Below are 25,906 nucleotides of genomic sequence, written 5' to 3' on the forward strand. Positions count from 1 at the left end.
TTCACATGTATTCATGTATTCATGAGCCAAAACACACTGCTAAACACCAAAGGCCCAGCTTACAGAGAGGGAAGTCCAGCTCGGACTGGTGTGCACCTTGTAGATAAAATGACATCCGAAAGAGAGTAATCAAAGCGCTTGTGTGAACAAGAACAAGAAAAACTCACATCTAAGTATGGATTTAGTGCAATCAGTAAACACTAACGCGAAACAAATGGAGCAAATGCATTTCTTTTCAAAGTCTGCTTGGTCATTTTTCACTGACAACTGCTCATAAGTGCAAATGTCAGCTTGAGGTTTATGTACGAGAAATACTTCCAGCAGCACTCCACCATGATTTATAAACCAAGCAATACATGCATTAGGCTGATTAGTTTGAGGATATGTTTCAAATAGGAAAAAATATTATTTAAAAAAAAAAGTAGTGTGAAAGAAATTAATATGAATTAATTTCATGGCTTTATACTGTCCATTGGAATGTTTTCTATACATTAGTTTAAAAAAAAATTTTTTTTACACATGATTGACGGACACTGAAATGATTCAAATGTCATTCAGTATAACAGATAATTGTAAATATATATATATATATATATATATATATATATATATATATATATATATATATATATATATATAAAAAAAAGAAATTCCTAGGTAGACAAATCATGTTGTAAGACGTCTCCACTACAAACAAATACATTTGTTTAAAATACTATTTCCATTTTCCGTCTGTTTTCAGTTTTGGACAGCATCATTCTTTTATTTTAAAGCTGCAGTAAGGACACTTTTTTTGGTTAAAAAGGTACAAAAATTAATTATTGAGAAAGTTTGTAAAAAAAAATCAGTGTTCAAAAATGTCTCTTACTTTACTCGTATTCGCAGCGGGTAAGCTTTTTTTATTTATAAATTGAGCCGCGGGGTCGGATTTCGCCGAAAATGTCAGTTGACGTCGTTCGCCTTTGCGTGGTTACGTCACGTCCGTAAACAGAAAGAAGAAGAGCCGGCTACTATATCACGTGTGGGTGCTGAGGATGGTGGAGTTTGTAACTTGTTTTTAAAACAACCGTTGCTTAGAATTTCAACTTGTCCTCTAGATGGCTGCTTTTAATCTGGATCTTTCTAAATGCAGTCATCATTGAAATCTGGGGAATCAGCTGTTGTTAAAACCAAGAAACTTCTAACTCCAGAGAGCCTTCAGTCAAATAGGGAAAGCGACAGAGCCCGTGCGAAAATGAGAGTAAAGATCGGCATGGCTTTTGTGAAATGACGACAAGACTGACACAGAGATGGCTTTTTCTCTGCTGAACAGGAAAGACATTTCAGTGGCTAGCTAACATTAACGCACTTGTTCACTTGATTCAGCTAGGTATCGAATGTCCTATGTTTTTTGTTTGTTTTGCTATGGTCAGTGTTTTAAATTGCACTTATTTTCTGCTAGCTGTTAGAGAGAGAGAGAGAGAGAGAGAGAGAGAGAGAGAGAACACCTCTACTCCAAGAAATCCAAATGCGCCGCCAGCTCCGTTGTCAAGAATTGGACCTAATATACACCAAATACGAATACCTCAGTGTTGCCAAGTCTCACGAAACAAATAAGCAACTGCAGTTTCAAAAACAAGCCCAGTATTATTATGGCCTGTTACGGCCTGAACGTAAACAGACTCAATAAATGAGCCTGCAACATGTTCAATTGAAACCACTTGCAGTTTGAAAAGCAAAAACGGAATTTATTTAATAAAAAGATCATCAAACAGCAACAAAGCTTATAGGGAAGACAGGCACTATGCACTCATCTCTGATCACCTGCGAGCAGAATATGATTGGAGAGATGGAAAAGGAGATTATTAAAACATTAAAACCATAACTGCTATTAGTATATATAGTCAGATTTTCCTAAAAAGAAAAAAAAAAGCCCAAAATGCGCAACCCACAACCTGTGATTTATTCAAGCGACTTCAGAAAAAAAGAAGCCCAAAGTCGCGTGTTATAAGTAGACTTGGCAACTGTGATAAGTATACCTCAATCTTCCACTTAGAGGAGCAGTGCCGAAGCACAACCCACGGAAAGAAAGAAAAAATCTCCGCATCTCTTGAAACAGAGATGGCGATAGAGAGGCAAAAGTTCAGTACTGTAGCTTTAGTTCTCACCCTTTTGTAACTAAAAACTAAAGCCCCTCCAAGCATCCCCTATCATGTGGCATGCCCCCCAAGCCCCCTCCCCCCCAACATATTGGAGGGTACCAGGTATAATGATTATTTATTCTATAAAAAAATCTATCTATATATAACATAATCTATCATCTGTTTTGATAGATAGATAGATCGATTTTTATGCTTTTGTGTTTTTGTACTTTTTCTTAATTACTTTTCATAACTTTTCATTTCTTTAATGACTTTTATAAAACTATATAACAGACAGGTATGGAACATTTTTTTATCAAAAATGTTTCTGAACACTATAACTACTTTGAACAAGAGAACTAGGCTGCAGTAACCTGTACTATTTTACACGTAAGACATGTTGCATTCCATTCGTCTTGTGTTCTAAAAACATTCGCATAAGAATGATGTAAATTGGGACGAAGGGCGCGTCTCGTTATCCATGACGTTGTTAAATCTCCGGTTCTCAGCCACTCACTGAACAGAGCAGATGCAGTGAGAGGTGAGAGTGCAGCCGGAAAGCAAGACCATGCACTTGCAGGACAGTACTGGCGACATTTGGAATGTTGCTAAGGTTTGTCCAAAAAGTCTCTAAAGAGTTGCTCTTAAAAAAAAAAAAAGTCGTTAAAGGGGTCTGAAAAGTCTCTAAGTTGGCAACACTGGTCTGCACTGACAGCTAGATAAAAGGCAACTAAACTCCGCCTCTCCCCAGCAAAAAGAAAATACAGAGGGAGAGGGAACACGGGGTTTTTCATTTATACACATTCTATTTGAAAAGCTTTAAAATACACCAAGTACCCAAATGATGTTTTTTTAAACGATATCTGTGGGGTTTTTTTTCTTGAAAACAATTTTCGCCCCCCTTCCGATCTCTCCACGCCCCCCCAATTAAGAACCACTGCTCTAACTGAATGACAGTGTAAACCTTTTTGTCAGTCACTTTATATGTACTATATATTTACCTCGTAGAGGTTTTTACAGGTTGATATGCCTTGTATCTATGCTACGCGACAGTAAGTCTCCGGCAGGCAGCTTACACCTCATACCGCGCATTTCTTCTTGCTAAACCCTATTGATTCAACAGGATTCGGTCCTGCCTCACACACACTGTGTAAATGAATCTTACACACTGATGTGTCCAGTGTGTGGTTTGCATTCCTCCTGATGGAATTAGAAAGTGTTTTTCAGTGTGGGAGTGTGTGATGGAGCAGAAAAATATTTGCTACATTCAGTAGTGTATATGAAAAGGAAAAGGAGAATTTGTCGAAGACTCGGATAACCAAGAGGATCTGTAATTTAATCGAGCTGATGCTTGTGTTTGTGTGTATTTCTTCGTCTGGGGTTTTCACAGGTAATCTGAAATAAATGGAGATGTGTAATGGAGATGTGAACTTTTTGTATTTGTAGAAATCCCCTTGAGTGTCTAATAATACATATTTTTTATTATACATGCAACTAGACCCACTTTGGGAAGGATGAAATGGAAAAACTGGAGCGCAACACACACACACACACACACACGCACGCATGCACGTGCGCGCACAGACCATGTCGCCTACTCTTTTTTCCAATCTTCACCTGGTTGGTTTTGGTGAACCTGTGCCCACTGTAGACTCTGATTCCTGTTCTTGGCTGACAGGAATGGATCCCGGATCCGTCCGTCCGTCCGTCCTTCCTTCCTTCCTGTGGTACTTGAAAGTTTGTGTTTCAAATCTGAAAATAATAATAAGTAATATGAATTAATTTCATGGCTTTATACTATCCTTTGGAATTTCTATACATTTTCTATACATTATTTAAAAAAACATATTTTTTTACACATTATTGACACACTGAAATGATTCAAATGTCATTCAGTATAAAAGATAATTGTGAAAAAAAAAAAAAAAACAAACCCTAGGTAGCTGTATTAGCCTTCATCATTTTTTTTGTCTGAACAGTGGTCTCTTACGACAGGGGTTCCCAAGCTTTTCCAGGGCAAGGCCCCCCAAATGGCATTAACATTTGTACGAGGCCCCCCTTTTGCAAGATGTCTTTAAAACGCATTAAAAATACAGACTTCTGAATATATCCCCTTTTTTTAAAATTAATAATTACATCTTGCATCTTTACATTACATTAGATTAGGAATTGATTGTGTGTGTGTGTGTGTGTGTGTGTGTGGTTGTCTGAAAGTGAGAAAGAGAAAATCATCTATTTATTTTTCACACCATATTGTTGAGGCCCCCCGGGCGCCCCCTGGCGGCACCCAAGGAGGCTGCGGCCCCCACTTTGAAAACCACTGTCTTACGGGATATGCTGCTAATGTTTGAAATCGAAATGGTTTTTGACTCCATATATATGAGTCAAAATAAATAAAAAATAATAAATGTTACTGACTCAATATTGTAGAAGTCATGAAATATAAATCTATAACAAAGTTTGTACTAAAAAATAATGGGGGGCCTAAAAGGTTTGAACGGTACTCTGTAGACAGACACACACACACACACACACACACACACACACACACACACACACACACACCAGAGATCAGCATTGTCTCTGCCCTGCTCCGTATACATATACCGTACACACTTTTTCACACAGTGTATTTCTGCCCTGTTTGTGGAAGACCCGGCTGCATAGAGCTTTTTGCAGCGAAGTAAAGAAAACATTTCTCCTCCTGACCCCATCATGACCACAGCAAAAAAAAATGTAAAAAAATGTTTTTGTTTGAGTCTATTTAAGGTCTCTATTATCGAGTCTTATGTTTTGTCCTGTCCTATTATCTGTTGTGTGGTTTTTTTAAAATTCCTTTTAATTGCGTCATTCATTCATCAGTTTATTCATTTCATTTTTATTTAATTTCTCTTTGACATTGAATTTTTTTTTGTGCAGACTCTTTTAAAATGGTCTGGTCTGCACTTATATAGCGCTTTTTTAACCTTAGCGGTTCTTCAAAGCGCTTTACACTGGGTCTCATTCACCCATACACACACACTCACACACCAATGGTAGCACAGCTGCCATGCGAGGTGCTAACTTGCCATCGGGAGCAACTTGGGGTTCAGCGTCTTACTCGAGGACACTTCGGCATGTGGAGTGGACAACTTTTAGATGTGCCATATACATAATTACGCTTGAATTATTCGATGAACATAATCCACCTGCTCATATATTAGGCAAATTGGGCAAATATGTCATGAGCGCTTTTTTCGTTGCTGGATTATTCACCCACAGAACCCAGACCAGTTCAACTCTGTTAAAATGTCATTCCAAAACACTTTGTAGCATATAAATAGCACTTCTTTTTTTTTATTTAGATAGATCTGCAGATTACTTTCTGTCCGATGTGTTGTATCATTTTACATTCGGAAGAACTACTAATTATATGACGTTTAAGACTGTTGCTGTTTGACAGATATTAGCAGTTCCATTGATTTGATTTGCTGACTTTTCTAGATGTTGTGCAATCATGTGGCAGTGCATTTAGCTTCCATAGAGTTATTATTATTGCACATACTGGTCAAAAATAGGAACTGGATCAAATGCTAATAGAAGCCCATTGGGGGCAGGAATCACACTGCCAATGCTCGCTCTGTGAGGGTTGTGTTTTGAAAAATACTCCATGGCTGCCAAGCTCTTCTAGCAAAAATTCAGAATACAAACGAAGACATGTTTGCAAAATGGGAAAATGTAATGTCTGTTATGTCGAGAACAACTTCTATCGTAAGATTATATTGCAAAGATTGGGAGAGGGGAAAAAGGGGAGTGGATGATATCCATGTATTAGCGATGTGTGGTGGTGTTGTTTCTTATGCAAATTCTGAGGGAGAGGATCACATTTTTCAAATTCTCAAATTGGTACTATGAGTAACAGTTGTGTACTTATAGAACCACTGAAACCTTATTATATCAACGATATACAGAAGCAAATGTCTCATAATGTTAATACATCACAATATATTAAGCTGTCATATGATCACATAGCCCAGCCCTAGTGTAGAAATCTGACACACTTTAATGTGCAGTTATGATGCAGTCGTTTAAAACAAATAGCCTGTTGTATTTTAAAGCTTCAGAATGAAGACGTCTCCTCTTCGCTCCAGTGTTTACTTTCACACTTCTTGATGTGCTGCCATTTCCAGTTCATGCAGTGGGAGTGATGTGTTGTGAAGTGATGGATGATGTTCCCTTAAGACTCTCAGTCTCACTGTCGATGTGTCTGTTTCTCCGGCTCCATTAATCTGTCCTTTTCTCTTTATTTACAGTGCTTACTGTCACGCATGTCATATCTACACACACCTGCACACATGCTCAGAAGCATTATGCTATGAATAAATGGTGGGTATGCCGTTTAAGATGTAAATGGTAAAGATGCATTTTGTTGACTTTTCCAGGATTTAAATCTGAGCTAGACATCATCACGTTTAATACAAATCTCCCATCAGGTTGACTAAAATGCCAAAAGTCTAGAGAACGGTCTGTTTTCTTTACCCTTTACCATCTTTATCTCTGTAATCTGAAATCACCTATAATGCATTCCTCATGCTCCATCACCCTTTACATCTCACGTTCTTCCTCTCCTTCTCTCCATCCCTTTCTTTTTCATTACTCCTCCTCCGCTGCTGTCACACTCGGTTAGCTCTGACATGTCAGGGTTTTTTATAAACAAAAGCAGCCCCCTTTTAGGACTAAGCACCTCTTTATTCAGTCACAGTATTGTTCACACACGTCTAATTAAATTACCCAGGGTGTCATAGCAATTTTATACAGCAGTCAACCAACCTCCACTCTCCTCTCCCCTTCCCTCCTCTCTCCTCTCCTCTCTCCTCTCCCCTCCCCTCCCCTCCTCCCTCCTGTCTCCTCTCCCCTCTCCTCTCTCCTCTCCCCTCTCCCCTCTCTCCTCCTCTCTCCTCTCCCCTCTCCCCCTCCTCTCCTCTCCCCTCTCTCCTCCTCTCCCCTCTCTTCTCCTCTCCCCTCTCTTCTCCTCTCCCCTCTCTCCTCCTCTCTCCCCCTCCTCTCCTCTCCCCTCTCTTCTCCTCTCCCCTCTCTTCTCCTCTCCCCTCTCTCCTCCTCTCTCCCCCTCCTCTCCTCTCCCCTCTCTTCTCCTCTCCCCTCTCTTCTCCTCTCCCCTCTCTCCTCCTCTCTCCCCCTCCTCTCCTCTCCCCTCTCTTCTCCTCTCCCCTCTCTTCTCCTCTCCCCTCTCTCCTCCTCTCTCCCCCTCCTCTCCTCTCCCCTCTCTTCTCCTCTCCCCTCTCTCCTCCTCTCCCCTCTCTTCTCCTCTCCCCTCTCTTCTCCTCTCCCCTCTCTCCTCCTCTCCCCTCTCTTCTCCTCTCCCCTCTCTTCTCCTCTCCCCTCTCTTCTCCCCTCCTCTCTCCTCCTCTCTCCTCCTCTCCCCTCTCCTCTCTCCTCCTCTCCCCTCTCTTCTCCTCTCCGTTCTCCTCTCCCCTCCTCCCCTCCTCTCTTCTATTCTCCGTTCTCCTCTCCCCTCCTCCCCCTCTCCTCCTCTCCTCTCCCCTCCTCTCTCCTCTGCTCCTATCTCCAATCCTCTCTCCTCCGCTCTCCTCTCCTCTCTCTGCTCCCCTCCTCTCTTCACTTCTCCTTTCCTCTGCCTTCCTCTATTCTTTTCTCATCTCCTCTCATTTCCTCTCCCCTTTTCTCCTTTTCTCATGTGTTCTCCTCTCCTCTCCTCTCTCCTTGTCTTCCCTTCCCTTCCCTTCCTTTCTCTTCTCTCTTTTCCTTCCACTAACTTGAGGCTATTATTAAATCTATCCAAAATTACAGCTGAAACTAATTGCCATAGCAACGCATACCATCATGGTGAAGGTAAAATACTTACAGTACGTGTTCCTGGATCTTGGGGATCCATTAATTTACCATAATCCCAAATGCAGCTAGCAGGAACCTGCCAAGATAATGCTCCAGTACAGATGAGAGGCTTATGAGCACCTTTAGAGTTATGAGGTTATAATGGAAAAGAAAGCAAGTTAGTATTCAGATGCTGGAGATGAAGCAGGCACAGAAGTACAAAGGAACTAATGTCTGGTTACAGTGTGCACAATAAGAAATGGTTTATGCATTATATATTTTTTCAGTGTGTTATGTATTTGTTCTCTCTCTTTTTTTTATACTTCACTCTGTGCATCCTCCATCAAACAGATGAGGCATTTTCCCTGCTGCTAACGGTTTCAAATGACTGGCTGTGGAATGTTTCTCTCCAGTTTTTATGTGTGCGTAAGGAGTATGTGTAATTGAACCTCAAAACGATATCCTCATTTCCACACTTTCTTAGGAAATACAGAATAGATGAAAGTCTGTCACGTCTAAGCCTGTAAAGCTCATCTCTATGAAGCAGCAGTATGCATCACGCCTCTCTATACTGCTTTTGACGGTTACCCATAATCCCCCTAAGGGTTGCGGTGGACAGGCTAGACTGTGAATTAATGTAATGTGACAACCCTGTGCCCTGTGTATATGTGTGTGTGTGTGTGTGTGTGCCTCCTTTTTACAGTAGCTCATTCTTTGCATATTTTATGTACAATAAAACTGTACAGCCCAGGAGCATTGAAAGTGGACAGCTCAAGTGTTCACGCTGGATTTAACCCCCACACACACATACACATGCACAATTACATCTAGGTCAAACAAACAGAGAAACTGGCTAAACAGAGCCTCACAATACTGAGAGTTGCCTCACAGCGCTGTGCTTTTCGAGGAGATGATGAGGGCTGGAGAGGCATTTGCACGCAATCTCTGTACGGCTACATAAACAACCTAGTGCATTACTCTAATGCTATATGTGCAGTGTTGCCAGAGTGCTCTAAAAGCCAGCTAATAATTATTCCCTAATAAGTAAAGCGTTCCTTAATAATCTGTCGGGTACATTTTTGCTTGGGTTCAGTATACTGTACAGAAATCTCATGAGGAAAATGCAGAAGGCAGAAAGAGCTAAAGGATTAGAAGTCTGTTGATGGGTTAAAGGGGTTTTGCTTCTGTTTCTGAACATAATGGTGTTTAGGTGTGTCCCAGCAAATACTCAACATTCTCAACAATTATCTTGGGGGGGGGGGGAAAGACATATTGCATTTTTTCCTCATATTTTTGCAACTTTTATCTCCCTGAATTTGCATTCTCAAAGGACCCTTGTATTTCTGCATTTTTTGTGTATGTAATACTATTCTTTCTTGTGTAATACTTTTCTTTCTTGTTCAAGTTGCTGTAACAACTGCAAGGAAAGAAAAACCCGAATAACTGAGTGGAAAAACATCATGAGGGCTTCCAGGCAGATGTACAGCATGATATAGTCAGATCGAGGGTGTCCGATCTTTTCCGGAAAGATTCGGTGTGGGTGCAGGTTTTCATTCCAACCAAGCAGGAGCCATACCTGAGCCTGTTGAAAGCCCAGATCGACTGATTAAACAGGTGGAATCAGGTGTGGCTCCTGCTTGATTGGAATGAAAACCTGCACCCACACCGGCACGCTGGCGGATAAGATTGGACACCCCTGAGTTAGACAGTTAACATCCTCACTGTTCTGTGGCATTTATAAAAATTGCTGAAAAGGACCCGTTCACATTGATTTTGGATCAAGATGACGAGAGGTTTCATTATTGTGTTTACTCAACAGGCTGTTTTTCAATAAGAACCGTGACTAAAGTGACGTCTGCATTTATTCTCATCGATTTGGGAAAGACAGTAATATGTCAATAGCATGCATTGTAGGCGGATTGGCATTTCCAAACTGTCTGTAGTGTGAATGTGTGCGCGACTGTGTAATGCGATGGATTGGCACCCCGTCCAGGGTTCCCCCGCCTTGTGTCCTGAGTTCCCTGGGACAGGCTCCAGGCTCCCCGTGACCCTGTGTAGAATAAGCAGTATGGAAAATGGATTATTAAGTGAGCCTATTGGTAACATGCATACAGTAGTAGCCTACTGCCAGGGTTCAATAGAAAGACAAATAGCGATAGCAAATTCATCATAATACAACAACAACAACAAAAACAAGCAAAAGCAAAGTTTAAAATGTGCATTTATGTGTAAAGAAATCACAGGCAATGACTCCTCCTTACGCTAATGCTTGGCTGATATTTTCTTAATGGAGCTCTGTACTTCTGCGATCCCCCGGTACTTCCAGGTGCTTTCATGATTTTCTCAAATGTCTAACTAATCTCTGCTGGGTTTTGTTTTTCAATATGAAAGAGAGTGCAAATTACTCTGGACTTCATGTCTGGTATTCTTTTCCTGATTTCGTGGGTGTTGTTGTTGTTGTTGTTGTTGTTGTCTCTGAGCCTTTGCTTGGTTTGGTTTTGACTCGTCTTTGTGGACACCTGTGTGCCTCGCACCCCCGTGTTAGACGCAGATATCTCATAACTCCTCACAGCCAGATCCATTTACATTTTAGCGTGTGATCTGTTTGCATTCCTGTAACATACTTCATCTCTCACCTCAGGGCTTGACAGCGGCCCGGTGACTCTGAAAGAACCTGCCTCTGTGGAGGAGATCGATGATGCTGAACAAATCGTATTACAGTGTCAGATTGATGGACACCCCAGGTGAGCCATTGGCGTCTTTTTTTTTCTTTCTCATTCTCGGTCACTCTGTCTCTATTCTTTTATAAAACACCAAACCGCAACAGTTAAATGATGCTAAGCGAACATATTAGTGTATTATTCTTCCCCCAGAAGCATGAATCTTAAATATGTGAATCATGTTATAATACTGACACAATGCCTTTGACTGTATTATTTGAGCTTTGTGGAACTATTTAATGAATGTCCTCGGAGTGTAAAGTCTGTTTTTCTCACCGGGCAGGCCGAACAGTAAGTGGTACAAAGATGGAGTATTGCTATCTGTTAAGGAGAGAAGCATCACTCTGAGAAATCCTGTCCCTGGAGATTCGGGCACGTATAGCTGCTGCGCACGCAACGGAGCCGGCCAACTCTGCAGCAACTCCAACTTCACCCTCAACATTATAGGTGTGGACAGATATGAGTTTTATTATATTTATAGTGGATAATAATTCCATTATAAGTACATATTTTTAGAGTATTCTTTTGTAACGTTGAGTTTGATAAAGTTTAGTAACAAGTAGTCCTCCTTTGTTAAATGATTCTGATTGGCTGGAAGGTGTGCATTCAAACTGTATAATGCACAGATTTTTCCAGTCAGTTTAATCACCGGTCTAAATGAATGCGCTGCCTATAAACAACTGTAACCATAGTAACATACAGTTGCATACAGTAGTTCAACTCACAGCTTCGTTATTAGTAGAGACGCAGCACAGACGCAGGTAATTCACACACACACACACACATACACACACACACAATCTCTCTCTCTCTCTCTCTCTCTCTCTCTCTCACAATCTCTCTCTCTCACAATCTCTCTCTCTCATACAATCTCTCTCTCACAATCTCTCTCTCACAATCTCTCTCTCACAATCTCTTTCTTACAATCTCTCTCTCACAATCTCTCACAATCTCTCTCTCTCACAATCTCTCTCTCACAATCTCTCTCTCACAATCTCTCACAATCTCTCTCTCACAATCTCTTTCTTACAATCTCTCTCTCACAATCTCTCACAATCTCTCTCTCTCACAATCTCTCTCTCACAATCTCTCTCTCACAATCTCTCACAATCTCTCTCTCACAATCTCTTTCTTACAATCTCTCACAATCTCTCACAATCTCTCTCTCTCACAATCTCTCTCTCACAATCTCTCACAATCTCTCTCTCTCACAATCTCTCTCTCACAATCTCTCTCTCACAATCTCTCTCTCTCAATCTCTCTCTCACAATCTCTCACAATCTCTCTCTCACAATCTCTCTCTCACACAATCTCTCTCTTACAATCTCTCTCTCACACAATCTCTCTCTTACAATCTCTCTCTCTCTTGCAATTTCTCTCTCTCACACACAATCTCTCTCTCGCTCTCTCACAATCTCTCTCACACAATCTCTCTCACACACAATCTCTCTCTCACAATCTCTCTCTCTCTCACAATCTCTCTCTCACACAATCTCTCTCTTATAATCTCTCTCTCTCACAATTTCTCTCACACAATCTCTCTCTCACACACACAATCTCTCTCTCTCTCTCAAAATCTTTCTCTCTGTCTCTCTAATGACTATTTATTATAATTCATTCAAATAAGTCTTATCACACTACTTTATCTCTGTCTGTGATTAAGAGCGGGCAGAATTCTAGATCTGATAATCCGCATATAAAATAACTAACGGAAAGGAAGCGTTATTTTTATCCTCTCAGTCACATTTTGCACTGCAAACATCAATGACAGATTTAACTTGTCAGTGCTGGCAAGTGACCCTGGTAGACACGGGATAATCCACGGCTAGGTGTGCGTTACGTGATTTTAATGAACTCCACAGAGGCGTCGCGCTGGGCGGTTCTCTTCCTCCACAAAATTGTGTAATGCACTCCTAGCCATGGATTATCCCTCACATAGTAAATATAATAATTTCAACAATTTAACTGAAACAAGTTTTCCGAAATGGTCTTAGGTTAAATTTTAGGTTTAACATTTAGTTTTCTTTCGTTTTGCCTTTTTTTTTTATTCGGTTGCTTGTCTTTTTACGTTTTTGTGTTTTTTTTCACTGTTTATTTTCATATCGTCTCTCTCTTTTCCCTTTTTCTCCGTCTTTTTGCTTTCTGTTCATTTCATAAGACCAGCAGTGTGTTGTGGAAATGTCTTCAGTGATAGTGATACTTTTTTCCCGTATTGCCCTCCCTTGCTATGAATGTGTTGTGTACGTTTGACTGGGGTTTTGTGTGTGTATGTGGGATGACAGGTCTGATGCTGTGAAGTTGGTTTGCATCATCCTTAACCAGTCCTTGTTTTGCTGTTCCCCTACATTCCTCCTGCTGTTCTGTACTGTCTAGTGGTCACACTTCTTCAGCAGGTCTTCATCTGTGACGCTCCATACACACACAAAACCCCAGTCAGCTGGTTATATAGCTGGTTTATATCATAAACCAGCTATAAGCTTGTGTTAGGGAACCTGAGGCTACATTGGGCACACATTCACTGGAACTGGGCAGTTGAAGTGTCCAGTTTGGGTGCGTCTGTGTCCACTGTAGCCTCAGGTTCCTGTTCTTGGCCGACAGGAGTGGAACCTGATGTGCTCTTCTGCTGTTGTAGCTTATCTGCGTTAAGGTTTGGCATGTTGTGTGTTCTGAGCTACTTTTCTGATCACCATGGCTGTAAAGAGTGCTTATTTGATTTACTGTACACGTTCAGCTTGAACCAGTCTGGCCATTTATCCTCTGACTTCTCTCATCAGCAAGACATTTCCAACAGCTGAACTGGTGATCACTGGATGTGTTTTGTTTTTTTGATGATTCTGTGTAAAATCTGAAGACTGTGAGTGGAAATTCAAGGAGATGAATATTTTCAGTTGTGTGTGCACACATGTGTATTTATTAAGAGCCTGACTAACGTCCTGATGGGAGGAGTGTGTGTATTACTCCTCTGTACTCTGACCTAGTTTAGTGAGATGAAGGTGAGTTTCTGATTCTGGGCACTGAGGGACTCTTCACTGCTGTCAGCAGCCTTTAATAACACAAGCTATGAGCTGTGTCTGTAAATATTTCAAAGATTAGATGATTTCATCTAGCTCTGCCAATCTGTCCCTCTTTGTCTTGTGTCCCTGCTGATGGTAACATCATATAAATGCCAGCGCATATACACACACCCACACACACACTCCACTACTCCATCTGTCTCTGTGTCACAGATAAGACGATTCCTCGAGTGGTGGTGGCTCCAGAGGATCAGGTGGTGTTCAGGAATGAAGAGGCCGTGTTTCACTGTCAGTTCTCCGCCAAACCTCCACCTGTTATAGAGTGGCTCCACGAGTCCGAGCCTGTAATCAACAAGCCACGGTCAGTCACAGTCCCATCCTCTTCTCTTCTCTTCTCTTCTCTTCTCTTCTGTCTCCTCTTTTCTTTTTCTTTTCCATTCACCTTTTCTTAATTTCTTTTGTTTTCTTTTATTTTCAGTTCTGTTCACTTTTTGTTTCACTTTTTTCTTTTCTTCTGTTTTTTTCTTTTCTTTTCCCTCTTTTTTTCTTCTTCTCACATTTTTTTCTTTTATCGCTTGTCATTTCTTTCCCCCCTTTTTTCTTTTCATTGTTTCTTTTCTGTTTACTGTTTTTTTTTTCTTGCATTCGGTTTTCTTTTACACATTTTAGCGATTCTTTTCCCTTTTTGCTTTTTTCTTTCTCAAATTTTCCTTTCCTTTTTTGTTTTTTCTTTTTTTTTTTGCCTTTTTCTTTTCTTTTTCTTTTTGGTTTTAAATATCACTTGTATTACGTTTTCTTTTATACCTTTTTAGCCACCCATTTTTCATTTTTTCCTTTCTTTTTTCTTTTCTTTTTTGCCTTCTTCTCATTTCTTTATTCACTATTCATTTCTTCGTTTTCTCTCTTTTTTTTTTTCATTTTCTCTTTTCTTTTTTCACTTTGTTCTAATTTCCTCTTTTTTCTTTTCTTTGTCTCTTTGCCTTCTTTTCATTTCTTTCACTTCATTTTGGTCCTTGTACCTTTTGGTCATTCAATTTTCAGTTCCAAAAGAGGTTTTTTTTAAAAAAAAAAATGAACAAGAAGTGTTATTTCAATCATCTATTAATAATCCAAAACAAAACAACAGAAAAACATACCATTTTCCCGTTTATTCTTTCCTGCTCGAAAAAATTGCATCGCAAGAAAACAAAACAGAAAAATGGCTTGAATTTTCAACGCATTATGCATATTACACGGAGAGATGATAGCGGAAGTTGACGCCCACGTACACGTAGCCGTATTACACAGGAAGTTGGCACCATTTAGCGTACGCCCTAAAATAGCTTAGCTTGAGATTAATTTGACAATGTCCTTGAAACCTTACTCTAATGTAATTTTAGATATGGCAAAAAAGATCTATCGTTTTCGTTAATATCAGAGTACATGGTCCATGAATCTGGGGAGACAGTGGGGATTTCCGCAAGAAATATAAAAAGCTATCACTGAGATAAGATGGTAGAATTCCTCTCTAGTTTGATTAATTAGTGTATCTGATTTATTAATTAACCTAGTTTGTCCATCGCTGCGTGTACATTTCACATAGCTCATAGGAAAATCACCGGGTGTACCTCTGTTGTCATGGTAACAGACAACAATACAGACGTACCTGTTCATTCCCACCATGTTCGTATTACCATAATTACGAATTTCCAACAAGGAAAACCCGGAATACACTGAAAGCTACCACAGTAATAGTAGTATTTGTCTACAACCAATAAAACATCATGTTAAGCAGAAATATGTAACGCTGATGTTGCCTGTCCTCAACACCAACGTGAGCTTGAGCGTTGCCATGTAAAATAATCGACACAAACAGCGCAGAGTACAGTTGAGTAGAAACTCTTGTAATTTCAGTAATCACCACATGAGGTAGATTACCTGCCTCGTCTGTTACCACAACAGAAGCGCACTCGGCGATTCCCCTTTGATTTGTCGTGAAGCAAGAGATGCATAATTAGAATGTTGTTGTGGAATGTGGAAAGATGTGTCAAAATATTTAGGACCTATAAGAAAGGCCTTGGTATATCTTTTATTTTAATATTTGTAATATTTTCTAGACTGGGACAACATGGTCGAAAAAACGATGGAGGCGTATTTGTCATAATTATTGGAATTACGAGACTTCATGCACCTCACGCTGTGTCTGAAACCACTCCCTGTCTCCTTTAGAATGTGCTATATACTGTAGGGTGTTGGCCATTTTGTAGCGGTGCCCGAATTCTGAGTGAACAACTTCATTCTTGTGGAAAATCCCACTGTTTCCCCATATTCTTGGATCATGTAATCTGATATTAGCAAAGATGACAGACCTTTTTTTTTTTTGGTAACTTTTTAAAAAAATATTTATTATATATACGGGGCAGTGGTGGCTCAGTGGTTAAAGGCTCTGGGTTACTGATCAGAAGCTCAGGAGTTCAAGCCCCAGCACTGCCAAGCTACCACTGTTTGGCCCTTGAGCAAGGCCCTTAACCCTGAATTGCTCAGTTGTTTAAATGAGATAAATGTAAGTCGCTCTGTATAAGGGCATCTGCCAAAAGCCGTAAATGTAATTACATTAGAGTAAGGTTTCAAGGACATTGTCAATTAATCTCCAGCTAAGCTATTTTAGGGCGTATGCTAAATTGTGCCAACTTCCTGTGTAATACGGCTACGTGTACATGGGCGTCAACTTCCGCTATCATCTCTCCGTGTAATATGCATAATGCGTTGATATTTTTCTGTCTTGTTTTCTTGCGAATTTCTTTTTTTTTTTTGTGCTGAAACGGGAAACGGGCACATTTTCCGTTGTTTTGTTTTTGATTATTAATATATGATAGAAATAACTCTCGTTGTTCATTTTTTTTCAAATCTCGTTTGGAAATGAAAATCGAATGACCAAAGGTAGACAGACCCATTTTTTTAATGTCTTTTCTTATCGTCATTTTTTCTGGAGATGCAGCAGCTTCGGCAGGAGGTTGTGAGAGTGTGCTGTACGGATGGACGTCCGTGTGTATTTTGTCACCAACAACAATGCTTTTATTCATGTAGAAACACACTGTTCCTGTCAGTTTCCTCTCGTGCTCTTTCAAAAACTCGGCACAGGACCGCTCAGAGGAACCGCATTATACTAATTACATTCAGGTTTTAATGTTGTTTTTGGCACTGGAGCTGCATGTTCCTGCACATGGGGTCTCCAAGGTCACTTACAGCCGAGAGATTTAGTTTAATCAGTAAAAGTGTTATTACTGAGATAAAAGAGAAAAACACAGAGAGGCTCTCAAAGATTTTCTTTAATACCTCTTTCTGTCTGTATTTATTTATTTATTTACTTACTTACTTACTGACTTACTTACTTACTTATTTTCTTGCTTGCTTACTTACTTTCTTGCTTGCTTTCTTGCTTGCTTACTTACTACTTATTTACTTATTTACTTACTTAAAGCAGGACTTCACCCAAGTGCTTTAGAAGATATTTTTCTAATTTCTATAACTATGACTCTTTAAAGCAGTCATGAAACTTGCATGGAAGATGTAGGCATGATTCTACAATCAGCAATCTGTTTTTAACCATTCCGTGTGTGTGTGTGTTTGGGTGTGTGTGTGTTTCAGGGTTTTAGTGTATGATAACGGCACTCTACGCATCACTCAGGTTAAGCCTCGGAATACAGGCCGCTACACTTGTGTGGTTCGCTATGGAACTGATAGGCAGTTGAATGTAGAAGCCACTCTGCACATCGCAGGTAAGAGCTAACATTTCTCATACACACATATACTCCCTCAGAACGTATAATTAACTCAGTTTTTCACTCACACCTTTACTAACACTCATGAACAACAGCCAATTATCTCAGTCTTTAAATTGCCTCTTTGACATTTCAGCTCCAATTCTCTCACTGAGTCTCACTGAGTCTCTCATAGGTGCTCGAGGGTTTTGAGGTTTTACAGCCAAGGACCCTTTTAACTGTAATGTACATTTCATGGACCACCTCTTGAACTTAATGTGGCTATTCAATTATTAGGCCTAAATGCATCCATCCATCTATTTTTCATACGCAGGGGAGTGTGGAACCTATCCCAGGGAGCTCAGGGCACAACAAAGGGGGTTCTCTGGACGGGGTGCCAACCCATCACAACCCATTACAGGGCACAATCACACACACATTTACACACTACAGACAATTCGGAAATGTTACAATGCAGGTCTTTGGACTGGGGGAGGAAACCGGAGTACCCGGAGGAAACCCCCGCAGCACGGTTAGAACATGCAAAATCCACGCATACAGGGCGGAGGTGGGAATCGAAGCCCCAACCCTGGAGGTGCGAGGCAACCCCACCATGCCCTCTATTAGGCTAAATATGTACAATAATATAATATTTATATTTATTTGAGCTTTTGATTCTTGAAATTTCCATCATCCACATTGATATTATTTATAAGCCTACTTGTTTTTTCAGTCATTGAGTTTTGGAGTGCACCCAGGCTATACGGACTCAATAATAAATAGAACTCTGACAATGACTGGTTGTGATTTCTACAAATTTAACGATAAAACTCACAGCTATGCGTCATGGACCCCATTTTGAGAACTGCTGAAATAGTGATATGGTAATTTTCACAATGGTAAGATGTTTGTTTACAGAAATTTCAGAAATTAACGACTACTTTCAGAGATGCAGTACAAGCGTGAGAATTTCATGGGGGGAAACAGATATGGTCATTTTAGATTTTCGGTTCAGAGAAAACCTTTAGATCTTCTCTGAAGGCTTAGATGGATTTCCATCTGACACACACACACACCCCTAGATTTCCCTACCACCAAAAGCACACATTATTGCATAATAATCACCTTAAAGTGACAATCACTACAGGGCAATGCTGAGTACATAATTACAGGAGAACATAATTATTCAGAATGATCTCTAAAGCTGCAGGAACTGACAGAGTTTAATAGATGCTAATCCCTGTTTGATCTTCCTGTGGGTTACTCTGAATTATTCTGTACCAGAGTAATGGGTTTAAGGGCAAAGGTAAGCTGCTATACTGCTGAACTTTCAATCCAACAGCTACATTACCTGTAGCTGAATTATTTCAACATGGTGATGAATGACTTCAGAATGCAGTGATGTAGACAGTTTGTTACATTTTTGCTGCATGTATGTGAAGTCAATTGAATTATTGTCAGATGTCTCTCTCAATCTTTCTTCCTCCTGCCTATTCCAGAGATCGAAGATATGGGTGGCAGGTTGTTCAGGTACTTCTCTGCTAACAACATGGAAAGGATATCGTGTGTCCCTCCGCACGGTCACCCCAAGCCTGTGGTGTGGTGGGAGAAGGATGGTGCCCGAGTGCCCACCAAGGGCCGGGTGCACCAACAGGACATGGACCTGATCTTTAATCCCGCTGTGGTTGGAGACTCAGGAACGTATGTGTGCATGGCACAGAATAAGGCGGGTCAGAGGCGACAGGAAGTCACCGTCACCGTGGCTGGTGAGAATGGACAAATTTTAATACAGTGACTTATAACTCTCTGTGTGCTTTTTAAAAGAAGTAGTAGTAATTCTGAGAGTATTGCCTTCTATTCCGTTAGCTATGCAAGTAAACATAGTTGAACATCATCTCTCTGCCCCCCAGGTCCCCCGGAATGGGTCAATAGACCCCAGGACACTGAGATGGAGGAGGGGCAGCCTGGGTACCTGCACTGTCGCATCCAGGCCACGCCCCCTGCCCAGGTTACCTGGTACCGCAACATGCAGGAGATCAGCGAGGAGGTCAGAGTCGTATTCTGAGAATGTGTCATTCTTCTGGTTTAATTATAAGTTGCTTCTTTGTGTTGAACACTGCCGAACTCTTCTTCATTCATAGCTGATATTTTATAGAGACAAAAAATCATTTCAAATGCATTCTGACATTCTGTGAAATTTGACTTATTTTGTTCCATTAGCAAGGGATAATCCAAGGCTAGGTGTGCATTACACTATTTTAATGCGCGGCGTGAAGGCAAAGAAGAAACAAAGCGGTGGAACGCATTAATATTGTGGAACGCACAACTAGCCGTGGATTATCCCGCTTTTAACATGGTCATGTTAACAAGCTGTCATTGTGATGTTTGGAGTACAAAATTAGACTAAAAGGATCAAAATAACGGTTAATCATAGGCAGGGATAAAGTATTGCGATACGATTAGATTTATTTGAATGAATTATAATAAATAGTTATGACAAAGAGAGAGAGCGAGAGAGAGTGCGTGTGTGAATTACCTGCGTCTGTGCCGCATCTCTACTAAATATGAAGCATTGAGGTTTAACTACTAATAACTGAATTCTCCCCATTCAATAGCCGTCTCATTCTGTATACACCTGTAACTGTATGTAACTATGGTTACGATTGTTTATAGGCAGCGCATTAATTCAGACCAGTGATTAAACTGACTGGGAATACCCGTGAATTCAACGGTTTGAACGCACATCTTCCAGCCAATCAGAATCATGTATTCAGACAGACCACGGTATAAATGTGGTTATTAACTATAATAATCTAAAGGTTTTAATTAACGATACGCCTCAGTTGGAATATTTATTTACATCCTGGCATAATGCATATTATGCAGTTTCCAGAGTTTAATGAATATTTCTTCAGTTTTAATATGTTAAGAGCTCAGCTGTCTCGGTGCAGCGTAAGTCTAAGATCATCATCATTAATAGAGAGAGTATTCAGTGTTTTGGGAGTTGTTATTTCTCCAGTTTAGAGCAATTCATTAGAAGGTGATTTGATGTAATGTGACTCGAGTGGATTTAGTTTACTTCAAGGTTGCTGATAAAACGTAATAAATATGTATCAGGTGCCGTATAAGAGAGCACAGATATGGCCTTTAGAGTTAAAAGCATGAATTGTTTGTGAATTCATTCTGTTTGAGTATATAGATGATATGCATTTGTACTGATAGTATATTTCATTAGTGTTGACAACAACACTAATAATAGCTTGGGTTACTGTTTGTCCAGAGTGTTGCTTGTTCTCATGTCTGTCTGGGTTTTCCTCTGGGTTCTCCGGCTTTCCTCCCACCTCCCCAAAAACATGCCAGTAGGTGGATTGACTATGCTAAATTGCCCCTAAGTGTGAATGAGTATGTGAATGTGTGTGCGTGATGCCTGGCAATTCCCCGGCGTCCTATTCAAGGTGTAATTCCGCCTCACATCCAGTGTTCCTGGGATATGCTCCGGATCCACCACAACCCTGCCCAGGATAAAGTGTTTACTGAAGATGAATCGAAAGATTATACTAATTATCATAATTTTTGTGTCTCTCTGCAGAAATCTCAATATAAACTCTTCCCAAATGGGACTTTGAGGATAAACAGTGTGGAGGTATACGATGGACTGGTCTATAACTGCGTTTGCAAGACTGCAAGTGGTATCCTAAATGGACAGGCCAAGGTCTACGTACTTGGTGAGTGTGTGCGTGTGTGTGTGTGTGTGTGTGTGTGTGTGTGTGTGTCTTATCTTTGCTTGTTTCTCCAAAGTCAACAGTCTTTCTATACACCTTGGTCTATCTTCTGCAGTGTTGAGATAGTGGCACTCTCAGGTCACAGATATGTCTGATAAATCCATTACACACTGTATTATCCTCCATCTCCATCACCTTGCCTAGATGGATGCCTCACCTTGTTGTTATGTCGTACTTGCTGAGTGGTCCAGATCTCTGTCTGGTGTGGCTGTGTCTGAGTTTTATATCCTGACTAGTGTGCGTGTGTGAGTAATTCAGTTGTAGTCTTCCTCTAATGCAGATGTTCCCCAAAGAGCCTGCTCACTTTGCCTCACTTTCGCACAACCACTGAGTGTATAAACTGCATCATAAAATCTTAATGCAGTGTTTTGTTCTGTTTTTCTAGCAATTAGCGAGATGCTAATATTGAGCCATTAATCAACGTTAAGGCATCACAGACACGTTGTTGACAGAAAGTTAAGAGTGCAGCACAGACAAAAAAAAACTATGTTCAAAAAATATGTGTGGTGGGCTGGGAAAACCTGTCAGATGTCACTTTTGGTTAAGATACATGCAAAAGTGAGACAGTTCAGGAAGTTCAGTTCTGGAAAACCTGGAGTCTTGGTTTTCCAGGCTGTCAGACATATGAGATAATAGCTAAAATAGCAAGCTTAGTGCTTAGCATGTTTGCCTCGCACCTCTGGGGTTGGGGGCTCAATTCCCATCTCCATACCATATGCATAGAGCTTGCATGCCCTCCACGTGCTTTACGGGTTTCCTCTGGGTACTCCAGTCCAAAGACATGCGTTGTAGGTTAATTAGCAGTTCCAAATTGTCCTTAGTGCGTGAATAGGTGTGTGCACGATTGTGCCCTGCGATGGGTTGGAACCCAGTCCATGGTGTCCCCCACCTTATACCACGAGTTCCCTGGGATAGGTTCCACACTCCCCTGCGAACCTGTGTAGGATAAGTTTAAGAGATGGTGTACTGAATAATCCATATGTTTCCATATTAAGTTGAACATAACCAATTCCTTTTATTGTTTCTTTAAAATTCACACCAACTCCCACCTTCTTGTTGCTTATGTACAGTGTGTGTGTGCGTGTGTGTGTTCCAGAGAAGCTGAAGTTCACCCCTGCTCCCCAGTCCCCTCAGTGTCTACAGCTGGATAAAGAAGCCAGCGTTCAGTGCTCTGCTACGGGACGAGAGACTCCTACTATACACTGGACCAAAGCAGGTGAGAGAGACATGGCTTGTGTTTGAAGTTTGCAAAGAAACAAGGCAATAGGTTTATGTTTATAGAAATGTTGTTCGCCTTACCGGTTTTCACTCCTGTGCTGTTACATTATGAGGATTATGTTTACTCCTCTCATCTTCTCCGTCTCTTTTCTGTAGATGGTAGCGCTATCCCTGCTCATGTAAAGCAAATCAATGGGACTCTGCAGTTTGAGAAAGTGACACGGAGTGATGCGGGGAACTTCACTTGTGTAGCCAGCAACCGTCCACAGGGAGAGATCAGAGCCTATGTCTCTCTTACTGTAGGAGGTGAGATGAACTGAAACAATTACTCGAATGTGAATTTCTGTGCACAATAATTCTCGATTAAAAAAAGCAGCAGTACAACATCGAGGACGACAAAATCCAAAGCCCCAAACGACAAATTCAACATCCAGGATCCAAAATTGTGTTTCCGAGTAATAATGAATGTTTCATAGAAAGATAATCTGTAAAGAAGGACAGTCCAAGGTCAAGAATCAACAAGGCAAGATGGAGATAAACATAATAGCTTTGCAGTGAAAGTGTAAAAGTGATAGGCAGTTTAGTCAAAGTAATTTATTTTTACAGATGTTTCTTCTAGTAACCAAGGTAACAAAATGGCCAAAAAAGCTTTTAAAAATGATATTAAAACAGTCATTATAATATTTGTGGATGTGATGTAATGCAGACTTTATTCCACTTACCACTAAAGACTTTTCCATGTCTCCTGCTGTTTGTTTCGGATTTTTGCAAATCTCTCAGAGTTTTTCCAGTTATTTTTCTTCCATCGTTTGGCAGGTTCTTTTCCTGCATGTTTATTTCATTTCTGAATTATTGTTGGTACTGCTCTACTTAAAGCCTTTTTATAGCATTTCCAGCTTATGTGAAAAGTTCAAACATTCTGTTTTTAGAACTTGTGAATGTTTTTCCAGTGACACTTACCTTCATGACTGATAGTAAGCTGAGCATTTCATGCCTTAAATAAAACTTCAATGAAACTTAGACACCTTGATAAAACACAGTTAATAATGTTAACTGCTAACCTGGACGCTGTGTCTCTAATATTTAGGCTGTGTCGTCTGTTTTGTAGGGAAAAAATGATTTTTATAGTACATTTTTCTCAGAAACCAAGAGGGATGAAAACTTCCAGTCAAACGTGTAAAAGCAGCTTGGCTAAACGAGTATGCTGAATGAAATAGTGATAAAGTCAGCAGTTAATACTCCAGAGTGTGACACCTCTGCTGTAATGGATGTACAATGATGGGAACTGACGTGACTGCGTGTTCTTTGTAGCATTCTTTTTTACACCTATTTCATCACACCAGAGTGAAAGAACTACTTGTCTGATACCAAGCCAGACTAAGACTACAGTACCAGCCCATTACACCACCACATTGCTTTCAAATCATTCTCGGCTTTACACAGTAGTCCATATTTCCATATTGTGTCATTGTTTCTCAGTGTATACAGAGTTTAAGGTGGAACCGGAGTACACTACAGTGTATCAGGGTCACACGGCGACAATGCACTGCCAGGCTACAGGAGACCCACAGCCCTACATCCAGTGGATAGTCAAAGACAAAACGCTGTCTGTCAGCAACACCAGGTCTATATCCGATTGATTTTATTTGCTTACACTCTGCGGACCACTACTATGTAAAATATTCTTTTTGTAACTCCCGATCTGTCACATATAGATAGTTATTTGTTCTAAGAGACCTAACTCATCTACCTCGCCAGTTTATTACATTATTCTGTCTTTATTTATTCTCTTTATTTTCTGTCTTTTGCTTTCTCAGATTTCAAGAGTTGCCCAATGGTTCTCTGATCATTAGGGATGTCACTACTGCTGACACAGGAAAGTACACTTGTATCGCTGGTAACAGCTGTGGCATCAGACATCGAGTTGCACAGCTCTACGTCGTAGGTAAGAACACACGCTCACATGCATAGCGGCTCAATGGGTCACTACAATTTAGCCAGACTCTATCGATGAATTCTGAAGTGGCTTGTGCACATGATGGATACACATCTGGGCTGTGGTGGCTCAATGGTTAAGGCTCTGGGTTATTGATCAGATGGTTGAGGGCTGACACTGTTGGGCCCTTGAGCAAGGCCCTTAACCCTCTCTGCTCCAAGGGCGCTGCTTCATGGTTGACCCTGCGCTCTGACCCCAACAACAACCCCAATATGTGAAGAAGAGAATATCATATGTACATGAGACAAATAAAGTGCATGCCTCACATGCATCACATGTGGTCTGTTCTCATACTGTAACTGTAGACAGTATTGAAAGGAAGGAGTTACCATAGTATAATAGTGTACAAGATATTATACCTTAAGATAGTGATGTGCGTCGATGTGTGAAAATAATTCAGAAGTGTTTTATTCCTCTTAGGCCAGAGCAATTTCCCAATGGTTATGCCGAGAGAGTGGGGCTCCCAAGTGGCGCAACAGAAAAGCAGAAAAGCCAGGCGATACCACAGCCAAGCATGGCCTGGAGTCCAAGAGAGAACAATTGGCTGTGCTCTCTGGGTAAAGGGGGTGGCGTACTCTCTCTCCCCTATCAATCGGAGTGACACTAGCCAATTATGAGCGTCTGTGAGTTTGTGCACATGGAAGGGGTTGAATAGTGTGTTAAGCCAGCCCATGATTGCAGCATGAACATCCGTTCGAACAGATGCGGTTGGCTGGCTTCAGGTGTCTTAGAGGAACATGATAGCTTTCACCCTCCCCGGTTGGTAGCTGTCATACGATAGGAGATACCAAACTGGTGGGTAGGAATTGGCCAAAACTAAATTAGGGAGGGCCGTGGTGTAACAACTACTGTATAATCAATCTTTCATTATAGAAATGAAGAGGAAATGGTAAAAAATGATCACTGATCATTGAAATATTGAAATATTACACAGCAATTTGATATTGCATATCGAATTCATATGAGGGTCGGCTGTGGCTCAGGTGGTAGAGCGGGTTGTCCACTAATCGTAGGGTTGGCGGTTCGATTCCCGGCCCAAATACTCTACATACCGAAGTGTCCGTGGGCAAGACGCTGAACCCCAAGTTGCTCCCGATGGCAAGTTAGCGCCTTGCACGGCAGCTGTGCTACCGCTGGTGTATGAGTGTGTGTGTGAATGGGTGAATGAGAACCAGTGTAAAGCTTTGGAAAAAAGTGCTATATAAGTGCAGACCATTTACCATTTCCATTTATAGGATGGGAATACATTCAGACAGAATGAGATTTTGTATACTCATCATCATCAGGCAACTTTAACTTTCATTTAGCTAATGGAATGAAATACTGTGCAGCCATTCAGTGTGTCTGGAAGTGTTTATTGTCAAAATCTCTCTAAAGACATTTATTACCGATGTTTAGATGTGGTAAACTCCACGTTGTATTCTGTGTTGGCACGTAGCCCAGCAAACCTGATATCACCTCTAATTCTGGACAGCGAAAGTTAC

The 25,906-nt window shown here is 40.7% G+C and overlaps 1 protein-coding gene across 1 annotated transcript in view; it reads left to right on the top strand.

Annotated features, from left to right (window-relative positions):
* ptk7b (protein tyrosine kinase 7b) overlaps positions 1-25,906 on the top strand; it is a 123,761-nt gene that overhangs the window by 89,246 nt on the left and 8,609 nt on the right. The window contains exons 3-13 of the mRNA XM_017464658.3: positions 10,594-10,696; positions 10,956-11,119; positions 13,900-14,047; positions 17,314-17,444; positions 18,926-19,192; positions 19,337-19,473; positions 21,016-21,151; positions 22,305-22,424; positions 22,583-22,732; positions 23,906-24,050; positions 24,244-24,371. Of these exons, the coding sequence (XP_017320147.1) occupies positions 10,594-10,696; positions 10,956-11,119; positions 13,900-14,047; positions 17,314-17,444; positions 18,926-19,192; positions 19,337-19,473; positions 21,016-21,151; positions 22,305-22,424; positions 22,583-22,732; positions 23,906-24,050; positions 24,244-24,371 (1,629 nt within the window). The remainder of the gene's footprint in view (positions 1-10,593; positions 10,697-10,955; positions 11,120-13,899; positions 14,048-17,313; positions 17,445-18,925; positions 19,193-19,336; positions 19,474-21,015; positions 21,152-22,304; positions 22,425-22,582; positions 22,733-23,905; positions 24,051-24,243; positions 24,372-25,906) is intronic.

Source organism: Ictalurus punctatus, chromosome 3 (assembly GCF_001660625.3).
Source record: "Ictalurus punctatus breed USDA103 chromosome 3, Coco_2.0, whole genome shotgun sequence".
NCBI lineage: Eukaryota > Metazoa > Chordata > Actinopteri > Siluriformes > Ictaluridae > Ictalurus > Ictalurus punctatus.